This window comes from Monomorium pharaonis, chromosome 4, assembly GCF_013373865.1.
Source record: "Monomorium pharaonis isolate MP-MQ-018 chromosome 4, ASM1337386v2, whole genome shotgun sequence".
Taxonomy (NCBI): domain Eukaryota; kingdom Metazoa; phylum Arthropoda; class Insecta; order Hymenoptera; family Formicidae; genus Monomorium; species Monomorium pharaonis.
The window spans coordinates 8919257-8932602 of record NC_050470.1 but is presented as its reverse complement, the minus strand read 5'-3'; the positions used below and the strand labels follow the sequence as shown (position 1 = coordinate 8932602).

The 13346-nt window shown below is 34.5% G+C and overlaps 1 protein-coding gene across 2 annotated transcripts; it reads left to right on the top strand.

The window, feature by feature from the left end:
• The first annotated feature begins 1807 nt into the window (after window positions 1–1807).
• On the top strand, window positions 1808–11976 carry LOC105840764 (LIM domain kinase 1). Of its 2 annotated transcripts, XM_012687822.3 has the most exons (8): window positions 1809–2162; window positions 2875–2986; window positions 3086–3526; window positions 3849–3941; window positions 4686–4818; window positions 4905–5137; window positions 5220–5448; window positions 5658–11976. In XM_012687822.3, the coding sequence occupies exons 1-8, from the start codon at window positions 2141–2143 to the stop codon at window positions 7959–7961; spliced, it is 3567 nt and encodes a 1188-aa protein (XP_012543276.1). In that variant the 5' UTR covers window positions 1809–2140; the 3' UTR covers window positions 7962–11976. The 2 variants fall into 2 exon arrangements, with proteins under 2 accessions (XP_012543277.1, XP_012543276.1); XM_012687823.3 differs by lacking the exon at window positions 3849–3941 and having other exon boundaries at window positions 1808–2162.
• Window positions 11977–13346: the final 1370 nt, after the last annotated feature.

Sequence of the window (13346 nt, the reverse complement as noted above, 5' to 3'; positions counted from 1 at the left end):
TAACTAGTTAAAAAGTTAAAAGTTAATAATAAAGTTAAAACGTTAATAACTTTTAATTTAATTTAGTTAATTTTAAATAATTTAATTTTTAACTTTAACTAATTATTTTTAAAAAGTATAAGCTTTAACTTATTAACTTTTTTCCTAAATTAAAAATTTTATCTGGGCGAAAGAAAAATATTATAAAATAAAAATATATTCCTGCACGAAAACAATATTTTTTTGTTATTTCATATAATTAATATTATAACTTAATTTACAAATAAAATATTAAATATATTTGATGGTCGATACTGTAATTATATAAGTAATCTAAATTAATTAAATTAGATGGCTTTTTAATTTAATATAAATAAAGCTTCTCAAAATTAACTTTTACTTCAACTTGAGTTAAATTAATTTTAACGTAACTTTAACTAAGTTAGTTTTTTATTTATGTAACTTTTAACTTAACTGAATTAATTTTATAATCCATTAATTTTAATTTAATTTAGTTAAAAAAATATATTAACTTACCCAACCTTGTGCACTTGTTATAAGTGTGCCATAATTTATAGTATTTAATTTTTTGTTTGTCGTAACTAGAATTTTACGTAGTTTAGTTCATTAGGGAAAAAATATACTTTTTATTAAATACCTCTAAATAAATAGGATAATAAACATCAGTTTTATTTGTATCTTGATATGTATATTTAAAAATAGATTTACTTTAAAATATTGTATACTCAAACGTAGATGAATTTCTAGCATTAATAAAATCGTCTCTTTCTAATTAACAATGTTATTAAATTTTCATATATAGAATAAAATTTCATATTTTAATCGTAAGATCGTCTGGAATCTTGATCAACCAATTAATATAATAATCTTTATAGCAGTTTGAGATTCTATCTAATAATAAGATAATAAAATATAATTATATAATATTTAGAAAATTTATATTTAAAAATGATTTAAATATTGATCATTATATAAGATTAGACATTTAATTTAGATTTAATTCTTGAAATAATTTTAATTAACAACGTCGATTTAATTGATAATTATTAATGTATTTGATTTTATAATATTGATAGAATATAAATATATAATATTAAAAATAGAATATAATTTATGTATTTAAAGTATAGAGCATTTTTTAACAATCAAGGCTTGAAATTTTTTATTTTACATATTCAAGTGCGTGCGAGTATTTTAAACTAGACAAAGCGCTTCCAGGTCTTTATTGTTAATAATAAGATTTTTTTTTTTTTAACGTCATTTATCTTCGACATTGTCCAGTTGTATACATTATGCATGAAATACAAAAGTCATTTAAGAGATTTTTCATCTTACTTATGCAAGTACGTGCGAATAATTTGGTCTCACTTCCGGTCTTTAACTATATATAGTTTTTTTTATTGTCAGAAATTAGAGACATTGTTGTCACATTTATTTAGACACAAAACACGGGAATATTACTAAGAATTTCATTTCTTGGTTTTTGTCATTTGTTTATTAATTTTAAATTGTTTTTAAATGCTATCACAAACACTTTCCGTAAGACAGTAAGTAAGCTTTCAACTATTCACATACTCGATTCAATCAGTTACGGTCGCCCAATCAAATACGTCGAGACCTTACTGTTACGTTTTACGGAAAGTGTGTGTGTGTGTGTTTGTGTGTGTGTGTGTGAATAGCCCTTATAATTTTATTCTTATTATATACAAATACATATATTTATATAATCTATAATAGGTCTTTTCGATTAAAACAAATTTTTATTTTAAACTACAAGAATGTTCCAAACTTTAAATACATATATTAATTTCATTATTTTTGAAATCTGAATCTCCTATGATCCATTAATTATTATTTACATAGATGACACGTAAGTGGTTTACACTTTATACACTAATGCAGTTTATTATTTATATTTCACGCGTAAACACTCAACTCAACGCTCTGCCCAAAATTTAAAATTTGTACTCGCTGTCGAACGGCCGCCACCGAAGTCTCGCGACTTGATCGCCTCGCGCAGCGCAGCGCTGCGATCGCGGATTCGGTCCGAGCCGTCCGAGGTCCGAGTCTACGCGAGCCCCGCGCCCAGTGGTCAAGCGGATGGCAGCGGAGTGGGAGTGTGTCAATCGTGTTATCCGTGATGGATGAAGTCACGACGAGCGGTAGGTTTCCTTCTCTCGAGTGGCGAAAAAAACGGCATCGTGACATTTACGACGGTCGTGACGGTTAGACGGACGGGTGTCGCGACAACGACGGATTCGCCGCTCGCGCGACGCGACGCGACGCGCTGTCGACGGTGAACGTCGCCGCTGAACGCGTCACGCATCGCGTGGGCGTCCTACCTTCCGTGTGCATGCGTGTCTCTCTCTCTCCTTCGTTCCATCCTTCTTTCCGTTGCCCACGCTCCCGCATTAACAAGTTTATTCGTGCGTGCCATCGTATTACGACCCCTCACGACGACGACGACGACAACGACGACGAAGAGGCCGCGGGACGACGCGGTCCTCGGCGTCGCGCTCCAATCTTTGGCCGTCAGCTGCTCTCTCACTCGTTCGATAGCCCATGTCAATCGTGATTCACGTTTCCTTCCCGTGGCACATCTCTCGGGCCCGCCTGTCCTTTCGTTTAGAACTGTCACCCGCGTGCACCCTCGTCGGTCGATATACGCTTGCAAAGGACATTTTGCGCATGAGTGTGTAATATATTTGGTACGAAATTACGAAAATGTATCAACAAATGTCGATGCGCCGAAATATAAAATATAAGTTTTTTTTAAGCTATAGCTCTTGCTATACTTTTAAAGACAATTTTTTGTAGTTTATTTATAAAATCTGCATGATTTTATTTGTGTTATTTATGAGTGTTACTTTCTAGATCCAGGAGGTGGGGAAGGTAGAGGAACGTTAATATGCGCCGGTTGTCTCAATGCCATCGAAGACGAATTTATACAGGCATTGAACCAAGAATGGCATATTGATTGCTTTCGGTAAATATCACACTTATAATATATGTTTTAAGAGAACAGTATTACATGTCAGTTATTAAAAACAAAACGAAAAAAAAAACAAATTAATGTTTTTTTCAGGTGTTCAGCATGTGACATCAGCCTATCCTCCTGGTACTTTGAGAAGGATGGCTTGCTGTTTTGTAAGGATGACTATTGGGCTGCTTATGGCGAGGCATGTCAGGACTGTGGTCAGATCATCACGGGTCCCGTTATGCTGGCAGGTGACCACAAGTTTCATCCGGAATGTTTTGCTTGTACCTCGTGTGGTGCTTTCATTGGAGATGGCGAGAGTTATGCGCTTGTCGAGCGGTCCAAGTTGTACTGCGGCATTTGTTACAAACGGCAAATGCAACCAATTAACAGGGCGGCGAACTACCCTTTCGCCAGGAAACCACATAGCATCAGGCTAGTCGAAATACCCCCTAGCACGACAGATCCAGATAAACAAAGAGGAATCAAACTCACGTTAGACACAGCTCCCAGTCCCCGAAGTTGTGGTGCTTTATTGCGCATCTCAGAGTATGTATTTCATAATTTTACGTATCTAAATATCTCACTACTTACACTACCTTTAAATGACGAGAATGCATTTTTATGTAAACAAAATTTCTATGTAAACAAAATTTCTTGAAACCAAAGATTTATCTTTATAAGCGGTAATTGCCAATTATGATAAAAGAAAACATTTGGATTGATTTGAATTGAAATATTTGGATTTCTTTATTCTCCACTATTACACATACAAGTCGCTTTTTTAAATTATTTAACAGCGCATGATAATGATTATTTAAGAGAGTTGGTATTAATGTATATTAGCTAATAACATTTAACTAAAACGCAGGTTAATGAGAAATATTCGTGGAAAGATCAGTAAGCTGCTAGCCTCTGTGATGGAGGTTCTATTTAGGCTATGCTGCCACTTCTCTAATCATAGGTATATTGCATAACAAATCAATAATATGCACTACATATTGCTAACTCTACAAACTCTGTGTTTCCATCTTAGTAGCAGTTATGTTAATTGCACGTGAAAATGTATAAGATGTTTTTATATTTTTTCATATTGTATGTAATAGTTGTATAATATATGTTATAGTAATTTTTTGATATATCTTTTAATCAGATTTTAGAATTGTCATTTTTTCATCACAAGTGCATGTGCTCAACGTAGTTTATCAAAAGAAAAGACAGTTTATGTTGTAAGGATAAACTTTGATTATTAAGAGATTGTGTTTGAAGAGGATTAACTGCTTTTATGCACATTATCTTTTAAATATACAATAAATTTGGTGTAAGCTATGTTGTGATTTAACTATAAACAAATATCTAATGTGATATTACTTGTGAATGGCTGTGTCTTGTTCTTTTATATTTCCCGATAAATTTCTACATTTTGTGTAATAAATCTGTGTGAGAGTAAATTATAAAATTATATTATGTAAAATAATTGTGATTTAAAAAATTTATGTATATGTTTTTACTTCACATAAAAAAACTGATAATTTTTTAAAATTTGCTTATCCATGGTTAAAGTTGTTCCGTCATATCCTGGCAGTATCTCGAATTGTCTTTTTACACGATTGTACTACAGTGAAAAAAGTGTAATGCATGCAAATGTTTGCATGTCTGTGACTTTAGGTAGCGACAATAAAAAATGTTTGTGAATTGAATGTTGCAGATTGAACACGTCAAGCGATCTTATATCGTTACATATTGGTGACCGAATCTTGGAAGTAAATGGGACCCCCGTTAAAGATCAGCCGGTGGAAAGTATCGAAAATCTCATACAATATTCGGACACAGTTTTACAAGTAAGTTAAAATATTTTTGCGATACATGTTTTATAGCCAACGGCGTTTACGGCTAAATTGAACGCTAAATCAATTTGGCATTTTAGTTGACTATCGAGCACGATCCAGATGCGGTATCACGACGGCCTACGTTCTCCTCACCGTCCTCTGCGACGCTGACATGTGTCGGTAGTCCCAGGACAAGTCCCGAAAGCAAAGAACGGCTGTTTAAGCGCCGGGACGAGGGTTACATCAGCGGTGCGCGGAGCCGACAATTACGAAGAACGAGAGATCCTATGCATAAAGAACGCAGCAGTTCTATGTCGCGATTGCTTGACGGGTAGGACGATGAATTTAGATTATGTTCCGCAATCGGCTATTAAATTATGATATGATTCATTATATATCGAACAACATTGCAGATCTTCTCCAACGAATCCTACTTACGACTTGAGTCGCACCAGATCCTTCCGCGTAGAGCCAAAGAATCAGAGAATATTTCGAGCGAGTGATCTGGTGAAGGGCGAGCTTCTGGGTAAAGGATTCTTTGGACAAGTATTCAAGGTCACGCATCGCGAGACGGACGAGGTGATGGTTCTCAAGGAATTGTACAGAGTGGACGAGGACGCCCAAAAGAACTTCCTAAAAGAGGTAACTTTTTAAATGCAAATTATTATTTGTACTAAAAGCAAGATTAATATACACAAACGGATTGTAAGAATTAAAAAAGAATGCAAATACATTTGATATATGAACAATTTAATGCTCGAATGCTTAGATTTTATATTTTTGGGGCATTCCAGTATTAAATAATTGTTAGGTTCGGTGATTTTATTCAGTCTTTGGAAACAATTCAACAGGTTGCGGTGCTGCGGTCATTGCACCATAACAACGTTCTTCGATTTATCGGTGTTCTTTATAAGGACAAAAAACTGCATTTGGTTACCGAATACATAGCAGGTGGCACATTAAGGGCCCTGCTTCACGATACGAACGAACCATTGCCGTGGGAACAGCGTACATCTTTCGCGAAAGACATCGCTGCCGGCATGGCCTACTTGCATTCTATGAACATCATTCATCGCGATTTGAATTCGCACAATTGTCTCGTTCGCGAAGATAAAACTGTTGTCGTCGCCGATTTTGGTCTGGCAAGGATTATTCAGAATGGCAGCTCGCCAGATAATCGCAAATACAATCGACATTCCGATGGAGAGGTGAAGACTTCAAGGAAAGAACGGAAGAAACGATATACAGTTGTCGGAAATCCTTATTGGATGGCTCCCGAGATGATGAAAGGTAATAAGTACGATGAAAAAGTGGACATATTCAGCTTCGGTATCGTCGTCTGTGAAATCATAGGTCGAGTACAGGCAGATCCTGATTATTTACCGAGATCCTCGGATTTTGGTTTGAATCAAAATGTCTTCAAGGAAAAATTCTGTTCCAATTGCCCAGAAACCTTTTATATGATCGCATTTCTTTGCTGCGATTTGAATCCTGATAAGAGACCGCCGTTTGAAGTTATGGAAGTTTGGCTAGAAGGGCTGGCTATGCATTTATCGGTAGGGGCTGAATTGCCAGCAGATCTAGACTTTGACATCAGAAATTATAAAGGACCGAGTCCGAGCAGCAGTGAATCCACGACTCCAGAAACTCTGGCACCGCAGTTGAAACCTATTAAAGAAGGCCAGATACATCAAGAAAAAAAGCGATCTAGTGGTTGCGATGACAGTACTTTAGAACGTGAAATAGAGCCTTTGTCGGGTAACACGCTTCACGTGCCTGAAGTCGTAAGTCCGCGTAACAGGTACACGAGACAAAATAGCAAGAGCAGCGACAGTTCGGGTAATATAGGACGTTATTCCAGACAAAATTCTAAATCAAAAGACTTTGTATCCGACAAGGAGAAGCCTGATATCGTGATCTCACCCGATTCCAGTGGTTTTAGTGGACGATATCTGAGAAACAACAATATCAAATCGAAAGATACGTCTCCTGACATTCCAAATACTTATTCGAAGCAGGAGATATACCCGAAACAGATTGACGCAAATGAGCACAATCTGACTCGAGTATCTACCATAGAAAAAATAAAGTATGTAGGAAGTGCGAGTCCGTGCGTAGTCCCCGACGCTTCGGAATATATAATCGACAGTAAAGGTTCGTATAAGATTAATAGTCTGAAACATAAATCGGCGGAGAAATGTAACGATACAAGCGGTAAGGCAAAATCGGAGAGCAAATTCAAAATACCGGATGCCGCGGGCTCCGTTGGTTCCTATCTAAAGCAAATTGGTAAATCTATTAATGTTATGGAGAAAGAAACTAAAGCGATTAATAATACGGCAAACTGCAGTGATATCGATACGAAGAGAGTAGTCAGTGAAAGCACAAAACCCTCTGCTGGATCGTATCTGCGAAGGACGAAAATATCACCAACCAAGGAGACATCAAAGAATGCATTTTCCAATAAAGAGACTGGCAAAGATAAAGTTGATGGCGTTTCGCCTCTACAGAAATCCGTAGAATCAAAAGTCCCACCGAGCCAAGAGATTGTTGTGGGAAACGAAAAGAACATCAAAGATAGACTGTCCAGACAAGAGAGCAACGTGTCTGATGTCGGTAGTATCTTGTCGAGACAGGGAAGCCTCACAGTATTAGATTGTACATCTAAATATAAAGATTACTCACCATTCAATACTTTCACGAAGGATGATTTTCGTGAAGATCATTCCTTTGGAAAGCAAAATTCAGGCCTGCATCATACAGATAGTCTTTATTCGAACTCTAGTATTTCAAAGCAAGATGACCTCTTTGGTGTACATAACAAACAAAACATGAACGACGACATTATTGGAACTAAATCGATGGGCAACGGTCCGAAAAACCCCATCATGACTTCGTCTATTTATACTAGTGATTTAAAGGCAACGCCAAATAGTTTGGCCGAGTACAACGGATGCTATAAGGGTATCGACATCTGTAGACAGGACAGTTTCGGTTCCGACAGCGCACTTGGCACTATGAAGAGCGATTTTTTCGCGGATGTTGATTTTGCGCAGATGAGAGACGGCCGACATACGCCGGATTTGTGCCATACGCCCGAAAGATGCTGCACGCCTAATCGTCCGACGTCACCGATAGAAAGTACCGCTTTATAAATCAAAAATACGTACACGACAGGAAGAGAATAACGGTTCGTGTCGAGATAACGTGCGTAATCCCCGACGATGAATGAATCTCACTTGCTACTAATTTGATCTCTTTATTCATAATTCATAAACTTTATTCATTAAGGTTCGAACATGTAACGTGCTTAGTTTGCAGTATTAACTTTTTAGCCAGAGTTTACTTCGTCCATTATCTCTAGTGTACTGAGCGAAAAAAAGATTCGTATATTGACTTTAATGAGCGCAATACTTTGAGTACAATATTTGTTTTTAAAAACTTCCTGAAAGGGAGACATATATCTTTATTTTATTGTTGAAATCAAATTTGAAATGTTTAAAATTGATGCAAGGCAAATATGAAACCTCGGGCTGGAGATGTTCCCATTAAATGTAAATCAAAATGTTGTCTTGCTAAAGAAAGTAATGATAATGCGAGTACTCAGTATTAAATTTAACTTGCTGATTTATATGAATTTTTAGATTGTAATGACGTCAGTTAATTAGCCATTAAGGACTATTACATTCCTAGGAGTTCTTGCCATGCGGTTTTCAAATGTAGGATTTAAAGCGACAAAACGCGGCAAAAGCCATTCCATCCAAAATACTTTAGAGCCGAGATTTTAATAAGTACGATATTACTAGTGTGCTCGAAAAAGCGACACTGTGAATACAGTCGATTTTGCAAGATACAAATCACACTACACGACTGCAGAATCAAAAACCGTCAGAAGTACGAAGTTAGAAGTTAAACGTTTTAAAGTTTTGTAAGTCGATGCAAAATATGTTTTCCCTGAGGCTACACGATCATGTACGTTTCCGTTAAATTATAAACACCATCATGTAGACTCGGTTCTTTGTAGAATAGAAAATGTAAAAAATGGTGTTGTTTGTTTCAGGACATACAGATGTACATCACAATGTAAAAATATTGTATACGTTTTATAATACTGCTTTATATGTACAGACCGATTGATATATTATATATGTATGTATATATACGTGCATATAAATATATACAATACATGCGACGTTTATATCTTCGTTACATTCGCGCAACTGTTTTCGATTTTGACAAGATTATGTGTATATTAAAAATGAATTATATTTATGTATTTTTTTTACTGACATTGATACGCTTCTTTTTTTTAACGAGGATATAAACGATAGCAGTAGTAAGTATCGTGTGTATAAAAGAGCAAATAATTTGTATATAATTTTGTATATATCCAAATATTTGTAATTTTCAGAACACACCGATCGAGATATTTGAGTAACGATAAGTTTTATACTTGCAACATAAGTATGCAACTAATTTTTCTTCCCATATTCTATTTCGAAGTATATTGCCGTTCTTTTTTTAAATCGCATGTTGATATAGTTCATGCTATAGTTCATGACGTTTAGATGAAATTATATGCTTTTATAGATACAGTTCCAAGCAACAATTTTCATGCTTATATTAAAATAATTTCAAGTTTCTTTTCATTTTATCACCAACAAAATCATTTCACATTAGATTGTATGCAAATAATGCGATTATTTATCTTGATCAGAAAATAAGTTTCTTTCGGAAACAGTTATACATTGATTAATATATTATTTTAAAAATAAACGTTTATTACTTATATAATAATGGTATTATCAAATTGCTTACATCGATAATACATTTCATGATTAGCCTTGCGATCGTATTCTTTTTTTAACTCAAAGGCTGCAATTGGATGCACGAAAGAAGCCCAATCAAACAGTCTCGGTCTTTATTTCTCTTTGTGTATGTGACATATAAAGGGAACAGTATCGCTAAATGTTACTCGATGATATCGCAAACGTTTATCACGTAGAACAAATTCCAAAATATCACTAAACGCGTGTCCAATCATAGAGACGGACGTTATGTGCAATAATTGTATGGCTTGCTGTATGTACACGGTAGAGCTAGCCTAAGGGATTATTCACGGCTTGTCATTAGTTGATGAGAGCAAACTAATTAGCGAGCTAAGGTCGAGCGCTTCGTGAAATTGCAAGATTACGTTGTGAAAAAGAAAAAAATTCGCGTTCTCACGTCTGAACTCGATTCCACGACGGGACGATCTTATACTCTAATTAAATATGGGATGAAGAGAGCAGATGATTACAGATATTCAGCGTTGAATCTCTGCGGCGTGTTTGCCTATTGCAAACGTAAACGGCTGTTTAAAAAACCGATAGAAAATGACAGAAACATTAAACGTTATTGAAATTCTATCTAATGTTATTACAGTTATTGTTTCAATAAGACACATATTTGAGTTATTACAAAAAAGTTATATATTTCTATCAGTTCTTAATAGTATTTTATTTAAACACTTAAATACTTATCTGAACGTGTTTTTCTATACAACTTGTCGAGTTATATATCTAATCCATTCTGAAAACTGATTTGGTTTTTACATATATTAAAAAAGATAGATAATTTACATATGTGTGTGTAAAAAATATATATAAAAAACAAAATTTAGAATTAAAGTATTATGCAATACATAGTAATAAATATACATAAATTAAAAACGTAGGATAATATCAATTTCGACAAAACACGATCAGATAAATAATTATTAAAAATGATTATTAAATTGTATGATAAATAATATAAAAAAGATAACAAATATGATATTTATAAATCAAAAACATGATAGGATTGTATGAATTTCTTATCTAATTCTATCGGATTTTTTAAGCAGGTGAGGAAGCGATTGGATAAATCAAAACCTAAGGAGTAGTACATGTCTGAAAATATGCGTAATTAATTGTCGCGGATCGCTTGGAAACTTTTAATAATGCGAGAGAAAATGGAGTTTATAATCGCAGGGGATGACAGTATTAACATTACTCGCTACATATTGTTGCTTGGTAGTGGATGTGTACGTTTGCTATCGTAACTCTTTAACACATAGTGGGCACAAAGATCGCGATTAAGACCTAAGAGATATCTGTGGAATGAGTAAACATTATTTTTATAGCTCCTGTAAATTTTTGATAGCCAACACGACCATCGATAGATTGATATACAGGGTGCCTGGATCATTAGCGCGTTAATTCGTAAAAACTAATTAAAGCCGTAATGATGAGGCATCCTATATAATCCCCGATTGTTTATATTTTTATTCTCTTTCCTGTAAATCTATTCGTTTCATGGTCTGATACGTAGTTTCGAGCAGATATTTTTTATAGAAGTCATAGAGAGGAAGAGAGAAAACTCTATAATATCTAATTGACAACATAATTTTGTACACGGAAAGATATTCTTGTAATTATTGTCGGCCTAATTTCGCATAGAATCCCGCGGTAATTTTTCACATGCAACTTCCGACTTTGTAACCGAATTACGAGTTATTTTTTTACATAAAGGTGCGGATCTGAATTTAAACGTGGTGCCGCGAGACACAATAATTGTTTCATCGCGCGCGATATTTTGGGTCTCTCTCTATTTAATGCAATACTCACCTAATTAATAATTAATATCGATACCATTGCTGTAACCAGGCGAACATCGGAAAATTCAGCACGATGCGAAAAGATTGGCTGGCAATAGAAAAAAAAAGGGAAATGATCTTGAGGAGGACATTTTTACATTCATTGGTGGCACATGAACTCAAAATCGTCCTGAAATCATCGAATTCCTAAACAGGAGCAATGATTGCGTTATCGGCCACACACGAGACTGTATATATTGTTTTACACGAGTGGGCGGACGAGATCGAAATGCGATTCCGAGATATTCGTCCGCTGTCACGACAAACAACGGCGTATATCTCGATGACGATTAGTTTCTACGTCGACGATCTACTCGGCGACAACAGAGAACGAACGGCAGACGTTTTTATACCACTTTCAGTGCGTATTCGTTACCCGTAAAAGTTTACGAATGAGTTTTCACGCAGAGTTCTATATGTGAGACAAGTGTTTTATTTAACATTCCGATAACTTAGCGAAAAAAAAAAATACAAAATAAACCGTTGACAGTATACATGGTACATTCTCTTTATATTGTCCTTTTACCCAGTAAACATTGACATCTTGTAGAAATCGAAAAGACATCTTATTCAAGATATCTTTAAGACATTTCTGAAAGTTATCTAAAAGATATCCAAAAAGATTTTGTCAAAGATATCTTCATAGAATTTCTAAAAGATATCTAAAAGACATCTAAAAGACATCTTAAAAGATGTCTTAAAAATTTTCGAATTAGACATGTCAAAGATATCTAAATGAAAGATCTATACAAGATATCTTAACCTCTTCCTGGCCAAAAGCCTTATATATTAGGCTTATAATTAAATTTACCGAAAACACTATATATTCATTTAGCTAAAATTACTTTTTTTAACATAAATATATGCATTTATTTCGAAATAATTTGATATGTTACTTTAATAACACTTTATATACTGTCTCATACTTCATAAAGTGCAACATAATCATATTTTTATATACATATTTTTCAACATTTTTATTGCAAATGACGCTAAACAATCATTTTAACAATAAATAGTAATATAAAGTTCAAATACAACAAACAAAAATCACTTTTTTCAAATTAAAAGCCTAATAATATTAGGCGTTAGAGTGATGTTATCTTCTTCGTAGTTTATTTCACTGACAAGGACAAAAATGTTTTAGTATTAAAATTTAAAAAGTTGGCCAAAAAAGGGTTGATCTTCTAGAGGTTAAAGATGTACGTCTTTTATACATATACCTTGTAGACCAATTCTAGAATTGCTTTAAGATATCTATAAACGTCTTTATATATTTATTACTCAACGTTTAAAAAAAAACGTTTTAAATCATAATTTAGCTAGTTCATGTAGCGGTGAAACATCCGCCACAATACAATGTGCACACGCGTGCAGCATCCGCAGTCGTGATGTAGTTTGCGGAATCGCCGCTATAGGCGACGACGCGATGCTGCCTTTCTCGTGATGAAATTTACATTCTGAGAGCTATATGAGAAGATCACTTACGGTGATGAATTAACTTATGATAGCAATCGTAGTAAGCTCTCAAACCTCTTAGAGCCTACGTAATAAATTTTTTGTATCCTGATGGAGAGAATTCCACGGGTCTTTGCACCTCTTCTCGGAGAAAGCTCTCTAAGCCTCCGCATAAATGTACAAACCTTTATAAATGTCAAAAAAGTATTCTAGAAAAGGTCTTCAAGACGTATAAAAGACATCTTTAAGATGTCTCATATAGATTTTTTAGATTTCTAAAAGACATCTTTTAGATATCTTTAAGATATCTTTTAGATTTCTTTAAGATGTCTTTTAGACATCGCCAGATATCTAAAAGATATCTCAAACTGTTGCATAAGACATCTTTTAGATCGCGAAAAGATAT